Genomic DNA, 26,163 nt, shown 5'->3' on the forward strand with positions numbered 1-26,163 from the left:
CTCTCGTCATAGAGTGGTGAATCTGTGGGATTCATTGCCACGTATGGCTGTGGATGCCAAGTCAATGGATATTTTTAAGGCGGAGATTGTCAGATTCTTGATTAGTACGGGTGTCAGAGGATATGTGGAGAAGGCAGGAAATGGTGCTGAGAGGGATAGATAGATCAATAGACAATGGACAATACACCATAGGTGCAGGAGTAGGCCATTCGGCCCTTCCAGCCAGCACTGCTTAAAGAACGTTCCATTAGAAAGGAGTTAGGGGAAATTTATTTAGTCAGTGGGTGGTGAATCTTTGGGGTTCATTTCCACAGAAGGCTGTGGAGGCCAAGTCAGTGGATATTTTTTAAGACAGAGATGGAAAGATTCTTGATTAGTATGGGTGTCAGAGGATATGGGGAGAAGGCAGGAGAATGGGGATAGAAGGGAGAGATTGAACAGCCATGATTGAATGGCAGAGTAGACTCGATGGGCTGAACGGCCTAATTCTGCTCCTATCACTCATGAACGTAAGCATGCAGTGAGTTTTGAGGCAAAGATGGACACAACAATGCTGGAGTTACTCAGCGGGACAGGGTCGGGACCCTTCGTGTTCTGAGGCTACTGATTGGTATACCTGCAGGGATCATGAGAGAAAGCGCTGTGGCAGAGGCAGACTTCATCACTTTGCCTGGCCTCTCCTTCTCCGAACCTTCCTGCCGCTGACGGCCCACCAGTGGGAGGTTGTCGCTTGGCTGTGTCGAGGAATTATCCGGGCTCTCCACGCCGTCGCTCTTGGAGTTAATCTGATCCAGGTGTTCCGAGAAACTGCCAACTGCTCACACACAAATGCATTCAATCAGTTTCTCCCGTTTCAATTTTTTTTTTGTTGTTGCATGAAGTGTACACTCTTATGAATATGGAAATGATACCATCACAATAATCCAATTGCAAAAGCAGGCAAGAATCACATCGCAATATGTCATTTACAAATCAATGAAAGGGGGTCAGCTTATATTTCAGTGACATGCCTCCACCATTTTAATCACTCTCTTCCCCCATCTGGAAATTCATGTCTGTATACGTGAGAATTAACCACGCAGAATTAGGCCATTCGGCCCATCAAGTCTACTCCATCATTCAATCATGGCTGATCAATCTCTCCCTTCTAACCCCATTCTCCTGCCTTCTCCCCATAACCCCTGACACCCGTACTAATCAAGAATCTATCAATCTGTGCCTTAATAATATCCACTGACTTGGCCGCCACAGCCTTCTGTGGCAATGAATCCCACAGATTCAACACCCACTGACTAAAGAAATTCCTCTCCTTTCTAAATGTACGTCCTTTAATTCTGAGGCTATTCCCTCCGGTCTTAGACTCTCCCACCAGTGGAAACATCCTCCCCACATCCACTCCATTCACTATTCGGTAAGTTTCAATGAGGTCCCCCCCTCGTCCTAATCTCCAGCGAGTCCAGGCCCAGTGTCGTCAAACGTTTGCTCATCATGTGTTAACCCACTCATTCCTGGGATAATTCTTGTGTACCTCCTCTGGACCCGCTCCAGAGCCATTCCTCAGACATGGGGCCCAAAACTGCTCACAATACTCCAAATGCAGTCTGACCATCTGACCAGCGCCTTATAGAACCTCAGCATTACATCCCTGTTTTTTGTATTCTAGTCCTCTTGAAATAAATGATGAGTCCATTTATTGATGGGTCCATGACAACCACTAATTATTCATTTCATTAAGTTTTATCTTTCCTTGGGAGATATTGTATGATATTGCAGATGCTGGTAAAATCGAAGGTTACATCGATACAAAATGCTGGAGTAACTCAGAGGGCCAGGCAGCATCGTACAGACTTCGGGTCTCGACCTAATAGGTCACCCATTCCGTCTCTCCAGGGATGCTGCCTGACCCGCTGAGTTACTCCAGCATTTTCTTCCGTCTGAAGAAGGGTCTCGACTTGAAACGTCACCCATTCCGTCTCACCAGAGATGCTGCCTGACCAGCTGAGTTACTCCACCATGTCATTGTTCAGTGTTGACATTGCTAACATACTTTGTGACCACTTATGGTTGAGTGGGCCAGCATTGCGACAGGTTTATGACAATGGCCCGAAACTCAGGGAGAATGATTTTAAACCTTACTACACAGCTGTGAAGGTGAAGTCAATCTGATGATGGTAATCGGTGAATTGGTAGGGCCAGCCTCGTGGCGCAGCGTTAGAGTTGCTGTCTTACAGCACCGGGCACCCCGGTTCGATCCCGACCACTGGTGCTGTCTGTACGCTTGGTATTGGTACATTCGCTACATCTGTAGCGAATGGTATGTTGGCATTCATAGCAAGAGGATTTGAGTATAGGAGCAGGGAGGTTCTACTGCAGTTGTACAGGGTCTTGGTGAGACCACACCTGGAGTATTGTGTGCAGATGAGGAAAAACCTTTTCACCCAGGGAATTGTGAAACCGTGGAATTCTCTGCCACGAGTTGCTGCCTTACAGCACCGGTCACCCGGGTTCGATCCAGACTATTGGTGCTGTCTGTACGGAGTTTGTACGTTCTCCCCGTGATCTGCGTGGGTTTTTCTCCAAGATCTTCGGTTTCCTCCCACACTCCAAAGACGTGCAGGTTTGCGGGTTAATTGGCTTGGTAAATGTACAATTGTCCCTAGTGGGTGTAGGATGGTGCTAATTTGCGGGGATCGCTGGTTGGCGTGGACCTGCTGGGCCGAAGGGCCTGTTTCCGCGCTGTTTCTCTAAACTAAAACTAAGAAGGCAGTGGAGGCCAATTCACTGGATGTTTTCAAGAGAGAAGTGAATATAGCTTTTTGGCCAACGGAATCAAGGGATATGGGGAGATAGCAGGCACGGGGTACTGACTGTGGATGATCAGCTAATGATCATACTGAATGGCGGTGCTGGATTGAATGGCTGAATGGCCGAATGGCCTACTCCTGCACCTATTGTCTATGTTTCTATGTATGATCTCCCTGTGAGCTGCGTGGGTTTTCTCCGGGTGCTCCGGTTTCCTTCCACACTCCAGACGTACAGGTTTGTAGGCTAATTGGCTTTGGTAAAGATTAGAAATTGTCTCTAGTGTGTGTGTGGGATAGTGTTAGTGTGCGGGGATCGCTGGTCGGCGCAGACTCGGTGGGCCTGTTTCAGTGGTGCCTGTAAACTAAACTAAAAAATAATGAAAGGCGGCGAATGGTTTGACAAACATCACTTTTCCTTGAGGGGATAAAACACAGTTAATAATGACACTGCCCCTCTGTCCCAGTGATCCAGGTTCAATCCTGACTTTGGCTTGTCGTTGTGGCATTTGCACTTTTTCTCCAGGTGCTCCTGCCTCCTGCTTGGTTGGATGGTGAATTGCCCACTGTAAATTTCCCAACATGTATCGGTGAGTGACTTTAGAGATATGGCGCGGAAACAAGCCCCTTCCACCCACCGAGTCCATAGAAACGTACAACATAGGCGCAGGAGAAGGCCTATTGACCCCTTTGAGCCAGCACCGCCATTCAATGTGATCACGGCTGATCATCCACAATCAGTGCCCCGTTCCGGCTTTTTCCCCATACCCCTTGATTCCCTTAGCCAGGGGGTTCCCAACCTTTTTTGTCCCGTTTACCCCTGGCAACTTTAATAGCACATAACAATGTTGTTTCACTTATTTATGAACAACTAATGATGACTAAAACCAAACACAGTCAGTCAATGAGAAAAAATATGTTCAAATCCAGAATGAACTAATTTACACCCTGGGTAGGTGAAAGTTACCCCCTTGGGGTAAATTTACCCCAGGTTGGGAACCCTTTCCTTAGCCCTAAGAGCTATATCTAACTCTCTTGAAAACAACGGCCAGTGATCACCCCGTACACTAGCACTATCCTACACACTATCCGACACAATAGGGACAATTTACAATTGTTATCAAAGCTATATTAATCTATAAACCTGTATGTCTTTGGAGTGTGGAAGGAACATACGGGGAGCGCATGCAAATACCGCACACACAGCCCCCCTAGTCAGGAAACAGCCGGGGTCTTTGGCGCTATGAGGCAGCAACTCTGCCACTGCGCCATTGTACCACCTCTTATGAATACAGTGGTAGATTGTCAGGTGAATAGATGGCAATGTGGGTGGAATGAAATGGTTGACAGCGGGCGTTGGTGGTCAGCGTGGAGTCGATGGGACGAAGGGCCCGTTTCCTTGCGGTATCTTTCCATGACTCTCTGAGAACCTGCCGCCCACTCACCCTGTCTACACGCGGTTTAGTTTAGTATACAGATACAGCTCGGACATAGGCCAATCGGCCCACCGTCCGTGCCGACCAGCGATCCCCGCACATTAACGCTATCCGACACACACTGGGGATAAATTACAATTGACATCAAAGCCAAATTAACCTACTATCCCGCACGTCTTTGGAGTGTGGGGGGAAACCGGAGCACCCGGAGAAAACCCACGCCATCGCGGGGAGAACGTGCAAATTTCTAGTCAGGATGGAACCCGGGTCTCTGGCGCTGTGAGGCAGCAACTCTACCGCTGTGCCGCCCATTGAACACACCTGAAAGAGTTGAACTGCTGATGGTGCTGGGGGTGGTTGCGTCGATCTCCTCCTGCGACATCCCGATGGAAAACAGGAGCTTCTCCTGGTCCCTGCTGGAGTCTTCGTTGGAGAGCGACTCGTCGTCCTCGGCAGAGATGGCAAAGCTGGGCAGCATCCCTGAACGTTGGTAGCAGTTGCTGTTCTCACTGCTCGATGAGTGAGACAGGGACAGGCGTTGCCTGAACGCAAGACAAACAAGATACAAGTCAATAGACAATAGACAATAGGTGCAGGAGTAGACCATTTGGCCCTTCGAGCCAGCACCGCCATTCAAAGTGATTATGGCTGATCATCCACAATCAGTACCCCGTTCCTGCCTTCTCCCCATATCCCCGGACTCCGCTATTTGTAAGAGCTCTATCTAGCTCTCTCTTGAAAGCATCCAGAGAACCTGCCTCCACCGCCCTCTGTGGCATAGAATTCCACACTCACCACTCTCTGTGAGAAAAAGTGTTTCCTCCTCTCCGTTCTAAATGGCTTACTCCTTATTCTTAAACTGCGGCCCCTGGTTCTGGACTCCCCCCAACATCGGGAACATGTTTCCTGCCTGTAGCGTGTCCAAGCCCTTAATAATCTTATATGTTTCAATGAGATCCCCTCTCATCCTTCTAAACTCCAGAGTGTACAAGCCCAGCTGCTCCAATCTCTCAGCATATGACAGTCCTGCCATCCCGGGAATTAACCCTGTAAACCTACGCTGCACTCCCTCAATAGCAAGAATGTCCTTCCTCAAATTAGGGAACCGAAACTGCACACAATACTCCAGGTGTGGTATCGCTAGGGCTCTGTACAACTGCAGATACGTTTCACTGGACAGGATCTCAGCTTTATCTTCGATACCCTTCAACAACTAGAGAGCAGTCCTGAACTACTATCTACATCATACCGTCTGCAGTGAGATGCTGCAGATGTTCTACCAATCGGTGGTAGCCAGTGCCATCTTCTTCACTGCCGTGTGCCGGGGCAGCAGGGCAAAGGCTGCGGACACCAACAGGATCAACAAACTCATCAGGAAGGCTGGCTCCGTCCCGGAGGCGCAGTTGGGTCCATGGGAGGTTGGTCTTGGAGGGGAGGATGCTCCTCAAACTGTGGAGCATCCTGGACAATACAGCTCACCCCCCTCCGTGACACACTGGTCAACCTGAGGAGCACCTTCAGCAACAGACTGGATCCTCCAAGATGCAGCACAGAACGCCACAGGAGATCCTTCTTCCCTGTGGCTATCAAACTGTACAACCCCCTCCCCCTTCTGTCGTGGGGTAGACTGAGACTGATTCCCTCCCCCTCCCCCTCCCCCAATCTTTGCACGTCCCCAATCCTTTCCACGTCACTTTAATTTCACGTTTCATGTATTTTGTGTTTTTATAACTGTTGGCAGATCAATTTCTCTCCGGGGATAAATAAAGTTCTATCATGTCGTATCCTCCGACTTTCTTTGATTGGACTTTACTGACTTTATTTTGCACTTTAAGTTACTCCCTTTATCATGTATCTATACACTGTGAATGGATCGCTAGCATTTCTTTAGAGGGGGCTAGAATAGAAAAACAGGGATGTAATGCTGAGGCTCTATAAGGCGCTGGCCAGACGGCATTCGGGTCACTGTGAGCAGTTTTGGGCACCATATCTGAGGAAGGACATGCTGGTGCTGGAGAGGGTCCAGAGGAGGTTCACGAGAATGATCCCAGGAATGATTGGGTTAATGTATGATGAGCGTTTGACGGCACTGGGCCTGTACTCTCGCTGGAGTTTAGAAGGATGAGGGGGGTGGGGTGGGATCTCATTGAAACTTACCGGATGGTGAAAGGCCTGGATTAAGTTCATAAATTCATAAGCGCTGGGAGCAGAATTAGGCCATTCGGTCTATCAAGACTACTCTCCCATTCATATTATGTTTAATCTATCTTTCCCTTTCAACCCCATTCTCCTGCCTTCTCCCCATAACCCCCGACACCCGGATAGAATGCAGATAGAGTGAATGTGGAAAGGACCAGTGTACAAAATGATGAGAGGAATAGGTCGGGTGGATGCACAGTCTCTCTTGCCCGGAGTAGGGGAATCGAGGACCAGAGGACACAGGTTTAAGCTGAAGGGAAAAGATTTAATAGGAATCCGAGGGGTAACTTTTTCCACACAGTGGGTGGTGGGTGTATGGAACAAGCTGCCAGAGGAGGTAATTGAGGCTGGGACTATCCCATCATTTAAGAAACAGTTAGACAGGTAGGACAGGTTTGGTGGGACTAGCGTAGCTGGGACAGTGTTGGTGTGGGCAAGTTGGGCCGAAGGGCCTGTTTCCACGCTGTATCGTTCTATGATTCTATGACTAGTGGGAAAGTCTAGGACTAGAGGTCATAGCCTCAGCATTAAAGGATGTACCTTGAGAAAAGGGATGAGGAGGAATTTCTTTAGTCAGAGGGTGGTGAATCTGTGGAATTCTTTGCCACAGAAGGCTGTGGAGTCAGTGGATATTTCTAAGTCAATGGATATTTCTAAGGTGGAGAATGATAGATTCTTGATGTACGGGTGTGAGGCTTTATGGGAGAAGGCAGGAGAGTGGGGGTGAAGGGGGAAAAATAGATCAGCCATGATTGAATGGCAGAGTAGACTTGATGGGCCGAATGGCCTAATGCTGCTCCTATCACTCATGAACGCGTTTGTGTTTTGCTCAAGATGACAGCATCTGCAGTTCCTTGTGACTGAATCAATTTCATGCTGTTATGAGCAATGGTACAGACCATCCATTAACGCACAGCATGTTGTGTGAGAGTAGTGAGTAAACACGCCGCTGAGACTGAGTCACTCCTGCTCAAAGCCGACATCGTTAATGCTGATTCACACAACTTCATGACCAATGATCCCCTCATTAACTCCTCCAAGAGTGCACCATTAAAAGCACTTGTGAAGACGACAGTGTTCCAAACGTACGTGCACTCGGGTATAACATCTAAGCCCCATCCGAACAATAAACCCATCGCAACGCCTAAGGAGCATTTAGGCTAGTGTACACGGATCGGGTAGGTTTGGAGGGATATGGCCCAAACGCGGGCAGGTGTGGCACGGTGACGCAGTGGTAGAGTTGCTGCCTCACAATACCAGCGACCCGGGTGCCATCCTGACTACGGGTGCTTGTCTATACGGAGTTTGTACCTTCTCCCGAGACCTGCGTGGGTTTTTGTTCTTGTTTCAATAGACAATAGACAATAGGTGCAGGAGTAGGCCATTCAGCCCTTTGAGCCAGCATCGCCATTCAATGTGATCATGGCTGATCATCCACATCAGTACCCCGTTCCTGACTGCCCAATCTTCAAGAGCCCTTTCTAGCTCTCTCTTGAAAGCATCCGGAGAACCTGCCTCCACCGCCCGCTGAGGCAGAGAATTCCACAGACTCACAACTCTCTGTGAGAAAAAGTGTTTTCTCGTCTCAGTTCTAAATGGCTTACCCCTTATTCTTAAACTGTGGCCCCTGGTTCTGGACTCCCCCAACATCGGGAATATGTTTCCTGCCTCTAGCGTGTCCAAACCTTTAAAGATCAGTCTGAAGAAGGGTCTCGGCCCGAAATGTTGCCTATTTCCTTCACTCCATAGATGCTGCTGCATCTGCTGAGTTTCTCCAGCACTTTTGTCTCCCTTAATAATCTTATTTGTTTCAATGAGATCCCCTCCCATCCATCTAAACTCCAGAGTGTACAAGCCCAGCTGCTCCATTCTCGAGGCATATGACAGTCCCGCCATCCCGGGAATTAACCTTGTAAACCTACGCTGCACTCCCTCAATAACAAGAATTCCTCCCAAACTCCAAAGACATACAGGTTTGTAGGCTAATTAGCTTTGTTAAAAATGTGTTAAAATTGTCCCTAGTGTGTGTAGGGTAGTGCTAGTGTATGGCGATCACTGCTCAGTGTGGACTCGGTGGGTCGAAGGGCCTGTCTCTGTGCTGTATCACTACACTAAACTAAAGGTGAGACTAGTGTGGCTGGGACATGTTGGCTGGTGTGGGCAAGGTGGGCTGAAGAGCCTGTTTCCACACTGTATCACTCAAGATCTGTTAGTATTATTTGCTGCGTGATTATGACAAGGTGAGAGGGGAACATTTAATATGGACCCGAGGGGAAACCTTTTCACACAGTATTTTATAAACGAGCTGCCAGAGGAAGTAGTTGAGGTATTATGACAGCATTTAAGAGACATTTGGACAGGTACATTGATAGGATAGGTTTAGAGGGATATGGGCCAAATGTGGGCAGATAGGGCTATGGGAGATGGGTTATCTTGGTCAGCATAGGCAAGTTGGGCCGAAGGGCCTGTTTCCACTCTGTATGGCTCTGACACTATTTTGAGTTTCGTTTGGCTTGGTTTAATTTAGAGATAGAGCACGGAAACAGGCCCTTAGCCCCACTGAGTCTACATGACCAGTGATCACCCCGCACACTAGCACCATCCTACACACACTGGGGACAATTCACAATTTACACAAGCCAATTTACAGACAAAAGGGCCTGTTTCCACGCTGTATCTCTAAACTAAAGATACTAATTAACCCACAAACCTGTACGTCTTTGGGTGCAGCAGCATCTATGGAGCGAAGGAGATAGCCTTGCAGTTCCTTCTTAAACTCAATATTCATATCGCTGGGTTGTAAGCTGCCCAAGCATAATATGAAGTGTTGGCATTGGAGTTAGAGAAAGAAAGGGAAGGTTTAGCAGAGCGGCCTTTTAGGAGAGGCCTCATTAGCTATCTCCTTCGCTCCATAGATGCTGCTGCACCCGTTGAGTTTCTCCAGCATTTTTGTGTACCTTCGATTTTCCAGCGTCTGCAGTTCCTTCTTAAACACTGTACGCCTTTGGAGTGTGGGAGGAAACCGGAGCTCCTGGAGGAAACCCACGCAGGGCACGGGGACAGCGTACAAACTCACTCAACGCACAGACAGCACCCGTAGTCAGGATCAAACCCCGGTCTCTGGTGCTGTGAGGCAGCGACTCTACCGCTGCACCTACGTGCGGCCCAGGTGAAAGGAGCAAAGTTTGGAGCAGTCAAGATTTTTTTCTTGCGCAGAGAGTGGTGGGTATGTGGAAACCACTGCCATGAGTGGCGGTGAAGGCAGACACGATAGTGGTGTTTAAGAGACTTTTACAGAGGTACATGGATATGCAGGGAATGGAGGGATATGGATCATGTGCAGGTAGAAATTAGTTTAGGTGACATTTCGGGTTGGGATCCTTCTTCAGGTTTTTGTTCATCATGTTCACAGCCCAACACCCGGACTTCCATCTGTATATATGTGTATAGCGCCGCAGAATTGTGCACCTATCCCCCCCCCCTCTCCCTTTTTTTGTTTTTCTGTTTCTTGTTTTTTTTGTACTAAATTATATGTATGCACTGAGTACGAGCAGCTTTTAATTTCATTGTACATGTATAGTGACAATAAATGGCATATCATATCATATCATATCACATATCATGTTCAGCACAGATATTGTGGGCCGAAGGGCCTGTTGGTGTGCTGTACTTTTTGATTAAAAAAGACAAAAGCACCGGAGCAACTGTGTGCATCAGACAGCATCTCTGGAGGACCAGTCGGAGGAAGGGTTTCGACCCGAAACGTCACCTATTCCTTTTTCTCCAGAGATGCTGCCTGACCCGCGGAGTTACTCCAGCATTTAGTGTCCATCTCTGGAGAACATGCATAGGTGACATTTCGGGTTGGGATCCTTCTTCAGGCGTTTGTTTGTACTTTTATATGTTCTGTGCTCTATTACTCGAAACACATATATCTACTTCCTTTTTTTTGTGCATGCTCATTTTCCAACTGGAAGTTGAAAAAAATATCAGAAGACATTTATTAATTTGCATGCAATGTTTGGTGTTGGTGGACAGATTGTACATTGAAGAAAAATGGCCACAAAGTGCTGGAGTAACTCAACGGGTCAGGCAACATCTTTGGAGAACATGGATAGGTGATGTTTTGTGTTTAGTTTAGAGATACAGCGCGGAAAAAGGTCCTTCGGCTGACCAATTCCGCCCCGACTAGCGATGCCCGTGCACTAACACTATCCTACACATGCCAGGAACAATTTCCAATGTTACCAAGCCAATTGAGCTACAATCCTGTACGTCTTTGGAGTGTGGGACGAAACCGGAGCACCCGGAGAAAACCCACGCAGGTCACTGGGAGAACGTACAAACTCCGTACGGACAAGCACCCACGGTTAGGATCGAGCTTGCGTCTTTGGTGCTTCTTCTTCTTATCGAGTCCAAACACAAGATTAGAAGTCGTTCAGCCAGAGCTGAACACACCCCTCGGCATCTGCGTACAATGGTGTCTGTCTTGTTGCTTCTTGAGCGCGGTGGTGGAAACGGGGCCACGACGTGAGCGCTCTTTCCTTGACCCCGGCCTCTGGCGCTGTAAGGCAGCAACTGTATCGCTACACCATCGTACCTCCCACAAGTTGGGCCACTTCTTTAAACTATCCATGCTCTTCAGAACCGTTGCTTGACTCGCTGAGTTACTCTTTTTTTTAATGTAAATCAGCACCTGCAGTTCCTTGTTTTGTATGGTTGAAGAAATACTTTGCAGCTAAAGAACACATTTTTTTTAAAATTAACATAGAAACATAGAAACATAGAAATTAGGTGCAGGAGTAGGCCATTCGGCCCTTCGAGCCTGCACCGCCATTCAATATGATCATGGCTGATCATCCAACTCAGTATCCCATACCTGCCTTCTCTCCATACCCCCTGATCCCCTTAGCCACAAGGGCCACATCTAACTCCCTCTTAAATATAGCCAATGAACTGGCCTCAACTACCCTCTGTGGCAGAGAGTTCCAGAGATTCACCACTCTCTGTGTGAAAAAAAAAAAAAAAAAATTAATTGGCTTTTGAGCTAGAGTACACTCACATTTCAGAGTCAGGAATCCAAGTCAGCGAGTCGACATGCAAGGTGTTAGCCTTCTTCAGCTTCCCGCCTGCATTGCCCTTTTCCCCTTGGATCTTTTCAATGAACCTCTTCTCATCGATGTGCGATATTCGATCCATGCTTTTGTAAACCTTTGGAGAAAACAATTTGATGGATTATTTTTAAGTAAAGCTAAGCTAAGTAAGACTTTGAAAACGGCTTGCATGCGGACTCATAGAGTCATAGAGTGATACAGCATGGAAACAGGCCCTTCGGCCCAACTCGCCCACGCCGGCCAACAATGTCCCAGCTACACTGTCCCACCTGCTTGTGCTTGGTCCATATCCCTCCAACCCTGTCCTGTCCTGGTGGCCGATTGGGAAAGGGGGAGATGCAGCGAGACCTGGGTGTCATGGTACACCAGTCATTGAAGGTAGGCATGCAGGTGCAGCAGGCAGTAAAGAAAGCGAATGGTATGTTGGCTTTCATAGCAAAAGGATTTGAGTATAGGAGCAGGGAGGTTCTACTGCAGTTGTACAGGGTCTTGGTGAGACCACACCTGGAGTATTGCGTACAGTTTTGGTCTCCAAATCTGAGGAAGGACATTATTGCCATAGAGGGAGTGCAGAGAAGGTTCACCAGACTGATTCCTGGGATGTCAGGACTGTCTTATGAAGAAAGACTGGATAGACTTGGTTTTATACTCTCTAGAATTTAGGAGATTGAGAGGGGATCTTATAGAAACTTACAAAATTCTTAAGGGGTTGGACAGGCTAGATGCAGGAAGATTGTTCCCGATGTTGGGGAAGTCCAGGACAAGGGGTCACAGCTTAAGGATAAGGGGGAAATCCTTTAAAACCGAGATGAGGAGAACTTTTTTCACACAGAGTGGTGAATCTCTGGAACTCTCTGCCACAGAGGGTAGTTGAGGCCAGTTCATTGGCTATATTTAAGAGGGAGTTAGATATGGCCCTTGTGGCCAAGGGGATCAGCGGGTATGGAGAGAAGGCAGGTACGGGATACTGAGTTGGATGATCAGCCATGATCATATTGAATGGCGGTGCAGGCTCGAAGGGCCGAATGGCCTACTCCTGCACCTAATTTCTATGTTTCTATGTCCATGTACCTGTCCAACTGTTTCTTAAATGATGGGATAGTCCCAGCTTCAACTACCTCCTCTGGCAGCTTGTTCCATACACCCACCACCCTTTGTGTGAAAAAGTTACCCCTCAGATTCCTATTAAATCTTTTCCCCTTCACCTTGAACCTGTGTCCTCTGGTCCTCGATTCCCCTACTCTGAGCAAAAGACTGTGTATCCACCCGATCTATTCCCCTCATGATTTTGTACACCTCTATAAGATCACCCCTCATCCTCCTGCGCTCCAAGGAATAGAGACCCAGCCTACTCAACCTCTCCCTATAGCTCACACCCTCTAGTCCTGACAACATCCTCGTAAATCTTTTCTGAACCCTTTCAAGCTTGACAATATCTTTCCTATAACATGGTGCCCAGAACTGAACACAATATTCTAAATGTGGTCTCACCAACGTCTTATACAACTGCAACATGACCTCCCAACTTCTATACTCAATACTCTGACTGATGAAGGTCAAAGTGCCAAAAAGCCTTTTTGACCACCTTATCTACCCGCGACTCGACCTTCAAGGAACCATGCACCTGCACTCCTAGATCCCTCTGCTCTACAACACTACCCAGAGGCCTATCATTCACTGTGTAGGTCCTGCCCTTGTTCGACGTCCCAAAATGCAACACCTCACACATCTCTGTATTAAATTCCATCAACCATTCCTCCGCCCACCTGGCCAATCGATCCAGATCCTGCTGCAATCTTTCACAACCATCTTAATTGTCTGCAAAACCACTCGCTTTTGTCACATCAGCAAACTTGCCCATCTTGCCCTGTATGTTCTCTCCAAATCATTGATGTAGATGACAAACAGTAACGGGCCCAGCACCGAACCCTGAGGCACACTCACTAGTTACAGGCCTCCAGCCCGAGAAGCAACCTTCCCCCATCACCCTCTGCTTCCTTCCATGGAGCCTATTTGCTATTCATTCAGCTATCTCTTGTTGGATCCCATGCGATCTAACCTTCCAGAGCAGCCTACCATGCAGCACCTTGTCAAATGCCTTACTGAAATCTATGTACACAACATCTAAAGCTCTGCCCTCATCGACCTTTTTGATCAGATCTTCAAAAAAATCAATTAGATTTGTGACCACCTATGTACAAAACCATGCTGACTGTCCCTAATCAGCCCGCCCATCTAAATGTCTGCATAACGTATCCTTCTGCCTGTATAACCTGTCCCTCAATCCGTGGTCTATTTCTGTGCAATTGCTAATCGGGGATGTACTTGGGACGTAACATGGTGCCAAAATGGTGCCTCTTGCCTCAGTGGGTATTCTGTATTAACCGGGGAATACATGTTCATAAGTGACTGGAGAGAATTAGGCCATTCGGCCCTTCAAGTCTACTCCGCCATTCAATCATGGCTGATCTGTCTCTCTCTCCTAATCCCATTCTCCCTATAACCCCTGACACCCGTACTAATCAAGAATCTATCTTTCTCTGCCCTAAAAATATGCATTGACGACATCCACAACCTTCTGTGGCAAAGAATTCCACATATTCACCACCCTTTGATGGAAGAAGTTCCTCCTCATCTTCTTCCTAAAGGAACGTCCTTTTATTCTGAGGCTGTGACCTCTGGTCCTAGACTCTCCCACGAGTGGAAACATCTTCTCCACATCCAGGCCTTTCATTAAGTGCTCATGTGCGGGGACAGTCTTGCTGAGCTGTATTTCACTGAACCTTGGAACGCGTTATAATAAAGAAATCATTGAACTATTGGGTCTGCCCATAGTCTACTAGATTGTTTGTAGCAAAATAATGTCACTGTGTGTTTGCACTTTGTACATGTGACAATAAAAGTTTCATTGAACCATTGAAACTATTTTACCAAAACATAACCCTGCTAAACATATAAGATTATTGATGGATTGGACAAGCTAGAGGCAGGAAACATGTTCCTGATGTTGGGGGAGTCCAGAACCAGGGGCCACAGTTTAAGTATTAGAGGTAGGCCATTTAGAACTGAGATGAGGAAAAACCTTTTCACACAGATTGTTGTGAATCTGTGGAATTCTCTGCCTCAGAGGACTGTGGTGGCCGGTACTCTGGATGCTTTCAAGATGCTCTAAAAGATAGCGGAGTCAGGAGATATGGGGAGAAGGCAGGAACGGGGCACTAATTGTGGATGATCAGCCATGATCACAGTGAATGGCGGTGCTGGCTCGAAGGGCCGAATGGCCTACTCCTGCACCTATTGTCTATTGTGTAAATGAGGTTTGTGGGACGCTGCAACACCTCGGTGGTAAGCCTGGCAGAAACAGAATAGTCAAGAAAGGTAATGAGGATATAGCTGAGGATATAGAAGTACATGCGTAACTCATGTGAACTGATAACATTTCCAAAACGCACATACAGATCCAGAAAATGTCAGGTAGAGGCCACATCAGAGTTATACTATTAAATACCTTGCAGCAACATGCTCTGTAAAGGTACTCACTTTGTTAAATCGGTGGGAGCATGATGAAAACTGTCTTATTTCCAAATTAAAATCCTCCTCATTTGTCTCTTCCTCCTCTTCAGTTTCCATGTGATGGTACCTCTCAGACCGGGCTAAATGTAGTCACAAAACGTCAGTCAAAAGTTTGCTCTTCAATGAAACTGGAGAGTCATACACATATACAAATATACGTAGACATATACACTGGGCAGCAGGGTTGCGCAGCGGTAGAGTTGCTGCCTTACAGTGCCAGAGACCACTGGTTCGATCCTGACTATGGGTGCTTAAGAAAGAACTGCGGATACTGGAAAAATCGAAGGTAGACAAGAGTGCTGGAGAAACTCAGCGGTGAGGCAGCATCTATGGAGCGAAGGAAATAGGCGACTTTTCGGGTCGAGGCCCTTCTTCAGACTGATGTGCTCCGTACAGACTACAGGAGCTGTCTGTATGGAGTTTGCACGTTCTCCCTGTGAACTGCGTGGGTTTTCTCCGGGTGCTCTGGTTTCCTCCCACAAAGTTAATTGGCTTGTGTACGGAAAATTCTTACTTGCAGCAGCTAAAAAGGTATGTAGTTGCAAGAACAAAACAAGACATAATCCTTAAGAAAATTAATGACCCGGCAGTACGATGGTGCAGCGGTAGAGTTGCTGCCTTACAGTATCCAAGACCCAGGTTCAATCCTCACTACTGGTGCTGCCTGCATGGTGTTTGCACGTTCTCCCTATGACCTGCGTGGGTTTTCTCCGGGTGCTCTGGTTTCCTCCCACACTCCAAAGACATGCAGGTTTGTAGGTTAATTGGCTTCTGTAAATTGTTCCTAATGTGTAGGCTAGATCTAGTGTACGGGTGATTGCTGGTTGCCGTGGACTTGGCGCATCTTTAAAAACGAAAAAACACTTTTTTTTTTAAATGCAAAACTAGTGCAAAAACAAATGACACAGTATTTAGTCTCAACCTGATGTTGTTAGAAATTGGCTTGTGCAAGCAAACCTCCGGTTCCCTTTGCCCAGTCGCTTTTTATGAATAAGTTTATTGGCCAAGTATTCAAATACAAGGAATTTGCCTTGGTGCTTCGCCCGCTAGTGACAACATGACATACAGTGACAGTTAGGAATGACACATAAAACATTTTTGTTGTTCTTCTGAGCAGGTACCTGGGAGACCTCGCCAAATCCAAGAGTATAATTTTCATGCAGATCTAGGTGCATGTGGGGCCTGACCATTACATATGGGCTAACATATGACGAGTGTTTGACCGCACTGTGCCTGTACTTGCTGGAATTTAGAAGGATGAGGGGGAACCTAATTGAAACGTGCCAAATAGTGAAAGGCTTGGGTAGAGTGGATGTGGAGAGGATGTTTCCACTAGTGGGAGAGTCCAGGACCAGAGGCCACAGCCTCAGAATAAAAACACGTACCTTTAGGAAGGAGATGAGGAGGAATATCTTTAGTCATACTGTTATGAATCTGAATTCTTTGCCTCAGAAGGCTTTTCCAAGAAGACCAAGGAGCTCATTGTAGACTTCAGGAAGTCTAGGGGCGGCACACACACCCCCATCCACATCAACGGGACGGAGGTGGAACGTGTTTCCAGCTTCAGGTTCCTGGGGGTCAACATCTCCGATGACCTCTCTTGGACCCACAATACCTCAACTCTGGTCAAGAAGGCTCACCAGTGTCTCTTCTTCCTGAGGAGACTGAAGAAGGTCCATCTGTCTCCTCAGATTCTGGTGAGCTTCTACCGCTGCACCATCGAGAGCATCCTTACCAACTGTATCACAGTATGGTATGGCAACTGCTCTGTCTCCGACCGGAAAGCACTGCAGAGGGTGGTGAAAATTGCCCAACGCATCACCGGTTCCTCGCTCCCCTCCATTGAGTCTGTCCAAAGCAAGCGTTGTCTGCGGAGGGTGCTCAGCATCGCCAAGGACTGCTCTCACCCCAACCATGGACTGTTTACCCTCCTCCCATCCGGGAGGCGCTACAGGTCTCTCCGTTGCCGAACCAGCAGCTCGAGGAACAGCTTCTTCCCTGCAGCTGTCACTCTACTCAACAACGTACCTCGGTGACTGTCAATCACCCCATCATCCCCCCCGGTCACTCCTTCCACAGGAAAAACACTATGACTGTATACGTGTAAAAAGATTTATTTATTGAAATCATATTCTATGTCGCTCTTCCAGGGAGATGCTAACTGCATTTCGTTGTCTCTGTACTGTACACTGACAATGACAATTAAAGTTGAATCTGAATCTGAATCTGAATCTGGAGGCAGTCAGTGGATATTTTTAAGGTAGATTCTTGATTAGTACGGGTGTCAGGGGTTATGGGGAGAAGGCAGGAAAATGAGGTTAAGGGGAAAAGATAGATCAGCCATGATTGAATGGCGGAGTAGACTTGATGGGCCGAATGGCCTAATTCTGCTCCTATCACTTATGCTCGTGAACTTTTTACTGTAAACAGCGGCCCAAGAAGGGAAGTTGGCTTGACTTTATTGCTAGATCTATCTATCAAGAAGAGAAAAAAATGCTGAAACAAACTATACAATTAAAAATGCAAGCCTCTCCTGCTCCCCCACTTTCCCAATCTCGCCCCACCCTTGCTTTCCTAAGATGTTGGCAGCCTTTAGTCAGTTATCTCTCCTCTCTAATCCATCCATTTGTTATTTGGAGCATTGCAATGAGGGGCGCTCAGAAGCTTGGTGCAGCCAACACATAAACTCTATAATGGTAGGATCTTGTCTGTGATCTCGCCACTGCTGGACATTGAGATGGCAGAGTATGCTGGGGAGGGCAGTCACGGTGGCGCAGCGGTAGAGTTGCTGCCTTACAGCGAATGCCGCACCGGAGACCTGGGTTCGATCCCGAATACGGGTGCTGCCTGTGCGGAGTTTGTACGTTCTCCCCGTGACCTGCGTGGGCTTTTTCCGATAATTTTGGTTTCCTCCCACACTCCAAAGATGTACAGGTTTGTAGGTTAATTGGCTTGGTAAATGTAAAAATTGTCCCCAGTGGGTGTAGGATACTGTTAATATGTAGGGATCGCTGGCCGGCATGGACCCGGTGGGCCGAAGGGCCTGTTTCAGCGCTGTATCTCTAAACTAAAACTAAGAAGGCAGTGGAGGCCAATTCACTGGATGTTTTCAAGAGAGAATTACATATAGCTTTTTGGAACCCGGGTCTCTGGCGCTGTGAGACAGCAACTCTACCGCTGCGACACAGTACCACCCCTTGATTAAAGATAACTGTGAAGTCTACTGCAAACTCTACTTGAACTTTCTTGGAAAATATAAGATTGTTAAGGGTTTGGACACGTTAGAGGCAGGAAACATGTTCCCGATGTTGGGGGAGTCCAGAACCAGTTTTTCTCACAGAGAGTGGTGAGTCTGTGGAATTCTCTGCCTCAGAGGGCGGTGGATGCGGGTTCTCTGGATGCTTTCAAGAGAGAGCTAGATAGGGCTCTTAAAAATAGCGGAGTCAGGGGATATGGGGAGAAGGCAGGAACGGGGTACTGATTGGGGATGATCAGCCATGATCACATTAAATGGCGGTGCTGGCTCGAAGGGCCGAATGGCCTACTCCTGTGCCTATTGTTTACTGAGTATGAGACTATTGTGTGTATAGAGACAATATGAAGGAAGAGGTTTTGCAGTTCTTGTATATATTTTTATTGTGAATAAAATATCTATTTGAAATAAAAAATAAGTAATTTCCTGTCCTATCCATGTACCTGTCTAAATGTTTCTTAAACATTGCAATAGTCCTTGCCCCAACTACCTCCTCTGGCAGCTCGCTCCATTCTTCCACCACCCTTTGTGTGAAAAGGTTACCCCTCAGATTCCTATTAAATCTTTCTGACTTTCACCTTAAACCTATATGCTGTGGTCCTCGATTCCCCGACTCTGGGTAAAAGACTGTGTGCGACTACCCGATCTATTCCTCTCGTGATTTTGTACAACTTGTCACAGAAGGCAGGACATTGCAGTTTGAACACTTACTGTCAAAGTAACTGGTGTCGTCCTCAGACTCCAGCTGTGGGATGAACTCAGCCTTCTGCCTGAGCAGTCCATTCCAGTCCAAGCCATGGAAAAAACCGTGCTGCTTTACCTCATAGGCACCACCTGGGGGAGCAAGAGAGTGCAGAGAGGACAATGCAAGCAAGGGCAATGTCTTACACTGATGGCCCTGTCCCACTGTACGGGTTTACCCAAGAGCTCTCCCGAGTTTAAAAAAAAATCAATCTCGTGGTAAGCACGTAGAATGTACGTAGCGGGTACGTCGGAACTCGGGACGTCTCTTAGCGGCTCGTAACGCTAACGGCAGGTAAGCTCGTGAAGATTTTTCAACATGTTGAAAAATGTCCACGAGAGCCCCGAGTACCTACGAGCTGCTATTACCGTAATTCTCCGAGTTCGTATCAGGGGAAACTCGGGAGAACTCTTGAATTAGCTCGTACAGTGGGACAGCCCCATTAGTAATATTTTTTTCAGATTAGTTCATTGTCGCGTATACCGAGGTTCTGTGAAAAGCTTTTGATGCGTGAAAACCAGTCACGGTCATATTGTGATACAGTGTGGAAACAGGCCCTTCGGCCCAACTTGCCCACACAGGGCAACAATGTCCCATCTATATTAGTCCCACCTGCCTGCGCTTGGGCCATATCCCTCCAAACCTGCCCTATCCATGTACCTGTCTAACTGTACTTAAACGATGGGATAGTCCCAGCCTCAACTACCTCCTCTGGCAGCTTGTTCCATACACTCACCACCCTTTGTGTGAAAAAGTTACCCCTCGGATTCCTATTAAATCTTTTCCCCTTCACCTTGAACCTATGTCTTCTGGTCCTCGATTCCCCTTCTCTGGGCAAGTGCATCTACCCAATCTATTCCGCTCATGATTTTGTACACATCTATAAGATCACCTCTCATCTTCTTGCGCTCCAAGGATTTGAGGCCCAGCCTACTCAACCTCTAATCTTGGTAACATCCTCGTAAATCTATTCTGAACCCTTTCAAGCTTGACAATAGAAAATAGACAATAGACAATAAATAATAGGCGCAGGAGTAGGCCATTTGGCCCTTGGAGCCAGCACCGCCATTCAATGTGATCATGACTGATCATCCCAAATCTGAATATCACATTTTTGAATTTTCAAGGCAGTCTGGGTGTTTATTACTATTTCCGTCACAACGGTCAATTTTGTAATTAGCTACAATTAGGTAATTAACTAATTATATGCTTTAATTTCAGGTCATCCAAGTAAGATGTTTTATATTTGTTTCAGAATGCTTCAATCTATAATAACTAAAAATGTCATTCAGTTCTCTTAATTTTTAAGAAAGTTATGGGCTTTTGACTGTCCTCGATCACAGCTTTTGTGTTAAGTCAATGGAAAAGCAATGGGGAACAAGATGCTAATTTCCGAGTATGAAAATTGCCCTCATTTTTTAATACTGGAGATATGAAAGTGAATTAGGTGTCAAATTAAACTTCTTTTTATATCTGATGGGATAAATTGCAGACTTGATTTTTAAAATCTCAAAATTTTGTAACATTGCTACTGGATATTTTCAAGAGAGAGTTAGATAGAGCTCTTATAGATAGTCAGGGGATATGGGGAGGAGGTAGGAACGGGATACTGATTGGGGATGATCAGCCATGATCACATTGAATGGCGGTGCTTGCTCAAAGGGCCGAATGGCCTACTCCTGCACCTATTGTCTATCTCATCTAATTGTAGAGCATGAGTGGTGTGAAGAGTTTCACGTTACCTGTCCCCAGTCTTTCCAATGGGCTCTGCCTGAGCAGCATGGTGATGAGCTCCTGGGCTTCTGACGCTGGTGCCTCATCACCTTCTGGCCAGTTGATCTCGTCTGGGAAAGCAGAGAAACAAGCAGAGGTAGTTACTTAGTTTAGCTTACCATCAGGGTCAAGGTGAAGTCTTGCAACTGCTACCATGTAGTCCAAGTTCAACCTGTGGGACCTGCTCATCCTTCATGGAAGGTCTGCTTTGGCGGACCAGGTGGAAGAGATCTTTACGAACCAACGTCTGGATAGGGTGTGGACGCCACGCATTGTGGAACGCGAAGGGCCAGTCAGAGCACTAAAGACGACATGGCCATCCGCTGCAGCCAAGATGTGTCCCGCCGTGATGATTTTTCACACCACTGGACTCTGACTTCTGCGGCCGAGAGGGTGGGGTTGTTTCATTGCAGCAGCTTCTCCACCTCAATCTCATTTGCGCGCACAGGTTTTTGTGCAGCCCTCTCCTCTCCATAGGACTCGTGACCCATGTCAGAACTCACCAGCAATTGAGACTGCACCACCATTGTCACAAGTGGCGGCATCTAAACACTGTAAACGGCTCGCTTGTAATTATGTATTGTCTTTCTGCTGACTGGATAGCACGCAACAACATCTTTTCACTGTGCCTCGATACACGTGACAATAAACTAAACTAAAAGGTGGTGCAGCGGTAGAGTTGCTGCCTCACAGCGCCAGAGACCGGGGTTCGATCCTGACTACGGCTGCTGTCTGTACGGAGTTTGTACGTTCTCCCTGTGATCTGCGTGGGTTTTCTCCGGGTGCTCTGGTTTACTCCCACACTCGAAAGACAAACAGATTTGGAGGTTAATTGGCTTCGGGAAGAAAGTGTACATCGTCCCTCGTGTGTGTAGGATAGTGTAATTGTGCGGGGATCGCTGGTCAGCGCAGGCTCGATGGGCGGAAGGGCCTGTTTCTGCGTTATTTCTCTAAACTAAACACATGTACCGAGGTACAATGAAAAGCTATTTTGTTGCGTGCTAGCCAGTCAGTGGGAAGACTATACATGATTACAATTGTGCCGTCCACAGTAGACAGATACAGGATGAATGAAGGGAATAACGTTTAGTGCAAGATAAAGTCCAGTAAAGTCTGATTACAAAAATTGTCTGAAGGATATATTCTCCCTATATTCCTTGACTCCAGTATCTTCAAGAGCTCTGTCTAGCTCTCTCTCGAAATTAATTCTCTGCCTGCCGCAGAGGGCAGTGGAGGCCAGGAAAACTGAAAAAGGGTTTCGGCCCGAAACGTCGCCTATTTCCTTCGCTCCATAGATGCTGCTGCACCCACTGAGTTTCTCCAGCAATTTTGTGTACCTTCGATCTTCCAGCATCTACAGTTCCTTCTTGAACACATGATTTCAAAAGAGATTTAGATTTAGCTCTTTTGGGCTAGCGGAATGAAGGGATATGGGGGAAAAAGCAGGAATGGGGTACTAATTTTAGATGATCAGCCATGATCATATTGAATGGCGGTGCTGGCTCGTAGGGCCAAATGGCCTACTCTGCACCTATTTTCTATGTTTCTGTGAATCGCTGAAATAATTACTGAACTAATTTACAAAATAGCTGTCATTTGCACCCAATTACAGTGTCGTCATAAAAATATCTCGAGCACAGGCCCTATTTCACAACATGCAAACACAAATGAGCCATGAATCAAAGATCATAATTTAATTGGATTCCAGCATTGAGAAAAAAAAAGATGAAATTAGTGATCACAAAATTTATTTTTTTGCAGACCTAATTTGCTATACTATGATCAACTGCTCGGGGGCTGCAGTTCCAAACAACGTCACAATAAATTCATACCGGTTTGTTTAGCTGGCAGGTTGCTCCATAAATGTAATTACATCATGTGGAAATGATACATGAATATGCAAACGGGCCAGTGGGCAGCCTACGCCATTCGCAACCCTCTCAATTAATCACACAATTCCCACAGTCTCTCTCACCGCAGCGCAGGATGAGCCAAGGATGAGATGGAATTGACTCGAGAGTCGCTGGACAACTAGGGGTCTCGCAGTAGCTGCAGTGGTCTTGGTGCCGAGAGTTCACGGTCTTTGCACGAAGACAATGCGCTCAGATACTTCAAGCAACGCTAGTGTGTCTGTTGGACAACTGACATAAAATTACTGACACATTACCGAGTTGAGATATTAACAATAGACAATAGACAATAGATGCAGGAGTAGGCCTTTCGGCCCTTCGAGCCAGCACCTCCATTCAATGTGATCATGGCTGATCATCCCCAATCAGTACCCCGTTCCTGCCTTCTCCCCATATCCCCTGACTCCGCTATTTTTAATAGCCCTATCTAGCTCTCTCTTGAAAGCATCCAGAGAACTGGCCTCCACCGCCCTCTGAGGCAGAGAATTCCACAGACTCACAACTCTCTGTGAGAAAAGGTGTTTCCTCGTCTCCGTTCTAAATGGCTTACCCCTTATTCTTAAACTGTGGCCCCTGGTTCTGGTCTCAATATGTTTCAATGAGATCCCCTCTCATCCTTCTAAACTCCAGAGTGTACAAGCCCAGCTGCTCCATTCTCTCAGCATATGACAGTCCCGCCATCCCGGGAATTAACCTTGTGAACCTTCGCGTACTCCCTCAGTGCAGCACGTCTGGCGATTTAACGACATCTTTCAAAAAACTCTTGAAATAAGCGATTAGTTTCGAGTCTTTCCTTTCGCATAATGCCATTTGGAACGTCAAGTGAACAAAGGTGCATGAGACAGAAAGGTTGAAGGAAGCAGGTTAATTTCCCTCTGTAGCCAGCTGGGTGTGCAGACGCTCCATGTAAAGCTGGCTGCATACAGCAGTAGCCTGGCACGCAAGGTAAGAATGTAATAACAGAAAGGGCAGATTATAGCAAAGATAGACACAAAATGCTGGAGTAACTCAACGGGTCAGGCAGCATCTCCGGGGAAAATAGATGGTTGACGTGAAGGTGCATGGGGTGGCACGGTGGCGCGGCAGCAGAGTTGCTGCCTTACATCGCCAGTGACCCAGGTTCGATCCTGACTACGGGCGCCGTCTGTACGGAGTTTGTACGTTCTCCATATGGCCGAGTTGATTTTCCCCGGGTGCTCCGGGTTCCTCCCACGCTCCAAAGACATCCAGGATCAATCAGCTTTGATGAAGATTGTAAATTGTCTCTAGTGGGCGTAGGACAGTGCTAGTGTCCGGTCGGCAATCACTTGGTGGGCCGAAGGGCCCGTTTCTGCGCTGTATCTCTAAACTAAACTATGGTGTTCGATCCTGACTGCGGGAGCTGAGATTGTACATACTACCTGAGACCATGTAGGTTTTTCACCTTAAAGCTACACCCTCTAATATTTGATTATTCTACCCTGTGAAAAGGTTTAAATATGTTTACATATGTAATATGTTACTATGTTTACAGATTGTGTTGTGCTGCTGCAAGTACGAATCTCTGGGACACATGACAATAAAACACTCTTGACTCGTGAAGTTCCGACCTTTGACCTCATTCCTGCTTCTCATCAATTTAAACTTTGTCAAAAATGTTTGTTCAAATTTAAAAAAATAACCCTTTGGTCTTCAATCTATGTGGTAAGTTGCCGTTTTAATTAATTATGGTCTCTCCTCTTGGCAAGCTTCACATTATTATTAATTCCTATTAGGCTGGATTCCCCCCCCCCCCCCCCCCCCCCCCCCCCCCCCCCCCCCCTCTCCCCCACTCCAAAGACATACAGGTTTGTAGATTAATTCAGTTTGGTAAATTGTAAATTGTTCCTAGTGTGTCGCAAAGTGTTAGTTTACGGGGAGTGCTGGTCGGCACGGACTCGGTGGGCCGAAGGGCCTGTTTCCACGCCGTATCTCCAAACTAAACTAAAAGACAGGAAGACTGCTGGAGAAACTCAGCGGGTGAGGCAGCATCTATGGAGAGAAGGATTGGGTGTCGACCCAAAACGTCGCCTTCAGTCTGAAGAAGGATTTCGACCTGAAACGTCGCCTATACCTTCTCTCCATAGATGCTGCCTCACCCGTTGAGTTTCTCCGGCATTTATGTCTATCTTCGACTTTTCTTGCAACTGCAGTTCTTTTCTTAAACTAAAAGACAGACAAGTTTGTTGGTTAATTGGCTTCGGCAAATTGTAAATTGTCTCTAGTGTGTGTGTAGGATAGTGTTAGTGTACAGGGATTACTCCTGAGTGATAATGCTCACCACTAATGACTTGCCCGAAGAGCTCCTCAGGTGTGTCTCCGAAGAAGGGCACGCAGCCAACAACAAACTCGTAGAGTATGATCCCCATGGCCCACCAGTCCACCGGCTTGCCGTAGCCCTGCCGTAGAATGACTTCAGGAGCGATGTATTCTGGCGTGCCGCAAACCTGCAAATGCAACGGCAGTAAACGTTAGCATTGTGACTGGACTCTGAGGAGAGGTTTACACAAAATACTTATTCACAATGTTCCCTCTATCCTGTATCTGTACACCTATCCTGCTCCCCCCCCCCTCCCCCATCCCATCAACAAATAGAGAGCGGTCCTGAGCTACTATCCACTTTATCAGTGAAACAAAGCTTCGAGGGGATGTGTGGGGCACGTTTTTACACAGAGGGTATTGGATGCCTGGTTGCACGGCTAGGGATAGTGATGGAGGCAGATACGATGGATCGACTGAGCTTATATTCACTGGAAAATGGATCGACTGGGCTTATATTCACTGGAATTTAGTAGGATGAGAGGGGCGTTTAGAAACATATAAAGTTTTTAACGGAATGAATGAATTAATGATTGATTTGAATGAATGAATGTATGAATGAATGAATGAATGTATGAATGTATGAATGAATGAATGAATTGAATGAATGAATGATGTATGAATGAATGTATGATTGAATGTATGAATGAATGAATGAATGAATGAATGTATGAATGATTGAATGATGAATGATTGAATGAATGCATGAATAAATTTTATTAGCCAAGTGCGTATACATACAAGGCTTTGGTGAAATTGTAAATTGTCCCCAGTGTGCTTGGTTGTCCCTAGTGTCCTAGACAGGCTAGATGCAGGAAACATGTTCCTGATGTTGGGGGAGTCCAGAACCAAGGGTCACAGTTTAAGAATAATGGCGAGGCCATTTAGGACTGAGATGAGGAACAGCTTTTTCAGCCAGAGAGTTGTGAATCTGTGGAATTCTCTGCCACAGAAGGCAGTGGGGGCCAATTGACCAGACGTATTCTCGAGAGAGAGTTAGATAGAGCTCGGCTAATGGAATCAAA

General features: G+C 46.8%; 1 protein-coding gene across 10 annotated transcripts in view; it reads right to left on the minus strand.

The window, feature by feature from the left end:
- LOC129695115 (microtubule-associated serine/threonine-protein kinase 4-like) overlaps positions 1 to 26,163 on the minus strand; it is a 462,908-nt gene that overhangs the window by 29,116 nt on the left and 407,629 nt on the right. For all 10 annotated transcript variants that reach the window (XM_055631871.1, XM_055631863.1, XM_055631890.1 and 7 more), the window contains 7 exons: positions 25,101 to 25,266; positions 20,861 to 20,962; positions 19,088 to 19,210; positions 15,091 to 15,203; positions 11,499 to 11,647; positions 4,559 to 4,779; positions 617 to 814 (listed from right to left, as the gene is read on the minus strand). In XM_055631871.1, the coding sequence (XP_055487846.1) occupies positions 617 to 814; positions 4,559 to 4,779; positions 11,499 to 11,647; positions 15,091 to 15,203; positions 19,088 to 19,210; positions 20,861 to 20,962; positions 25,101 to 25,266 (1,072 nt within the window). The remainder of the gene's footprint in view (positions 1 to 616; positions 815 to 4,558; positions 4,780 to 11,498; positions 11,648 to 15,090; positions 15,204 to 19,087; positions 19,211 to 20,860; positions 20,963 to 25,100; positions 25,267 to 26,163) is intronic.

Source organism: Leucoraja erinacea, chromosome 3, assembly GCF_028641065.1.
Source record: "Leucoraja erinacea ecotype New England chromosome 3, Leri_hhj_1, whole genome shotgun sequence".
Lineage (NCBI taxonomy): Eukaryota > Metazoa > Chordata > Chondrichthyes > Rajiformes > Rajidae > Leucoraja > Leucoraja erinaceus.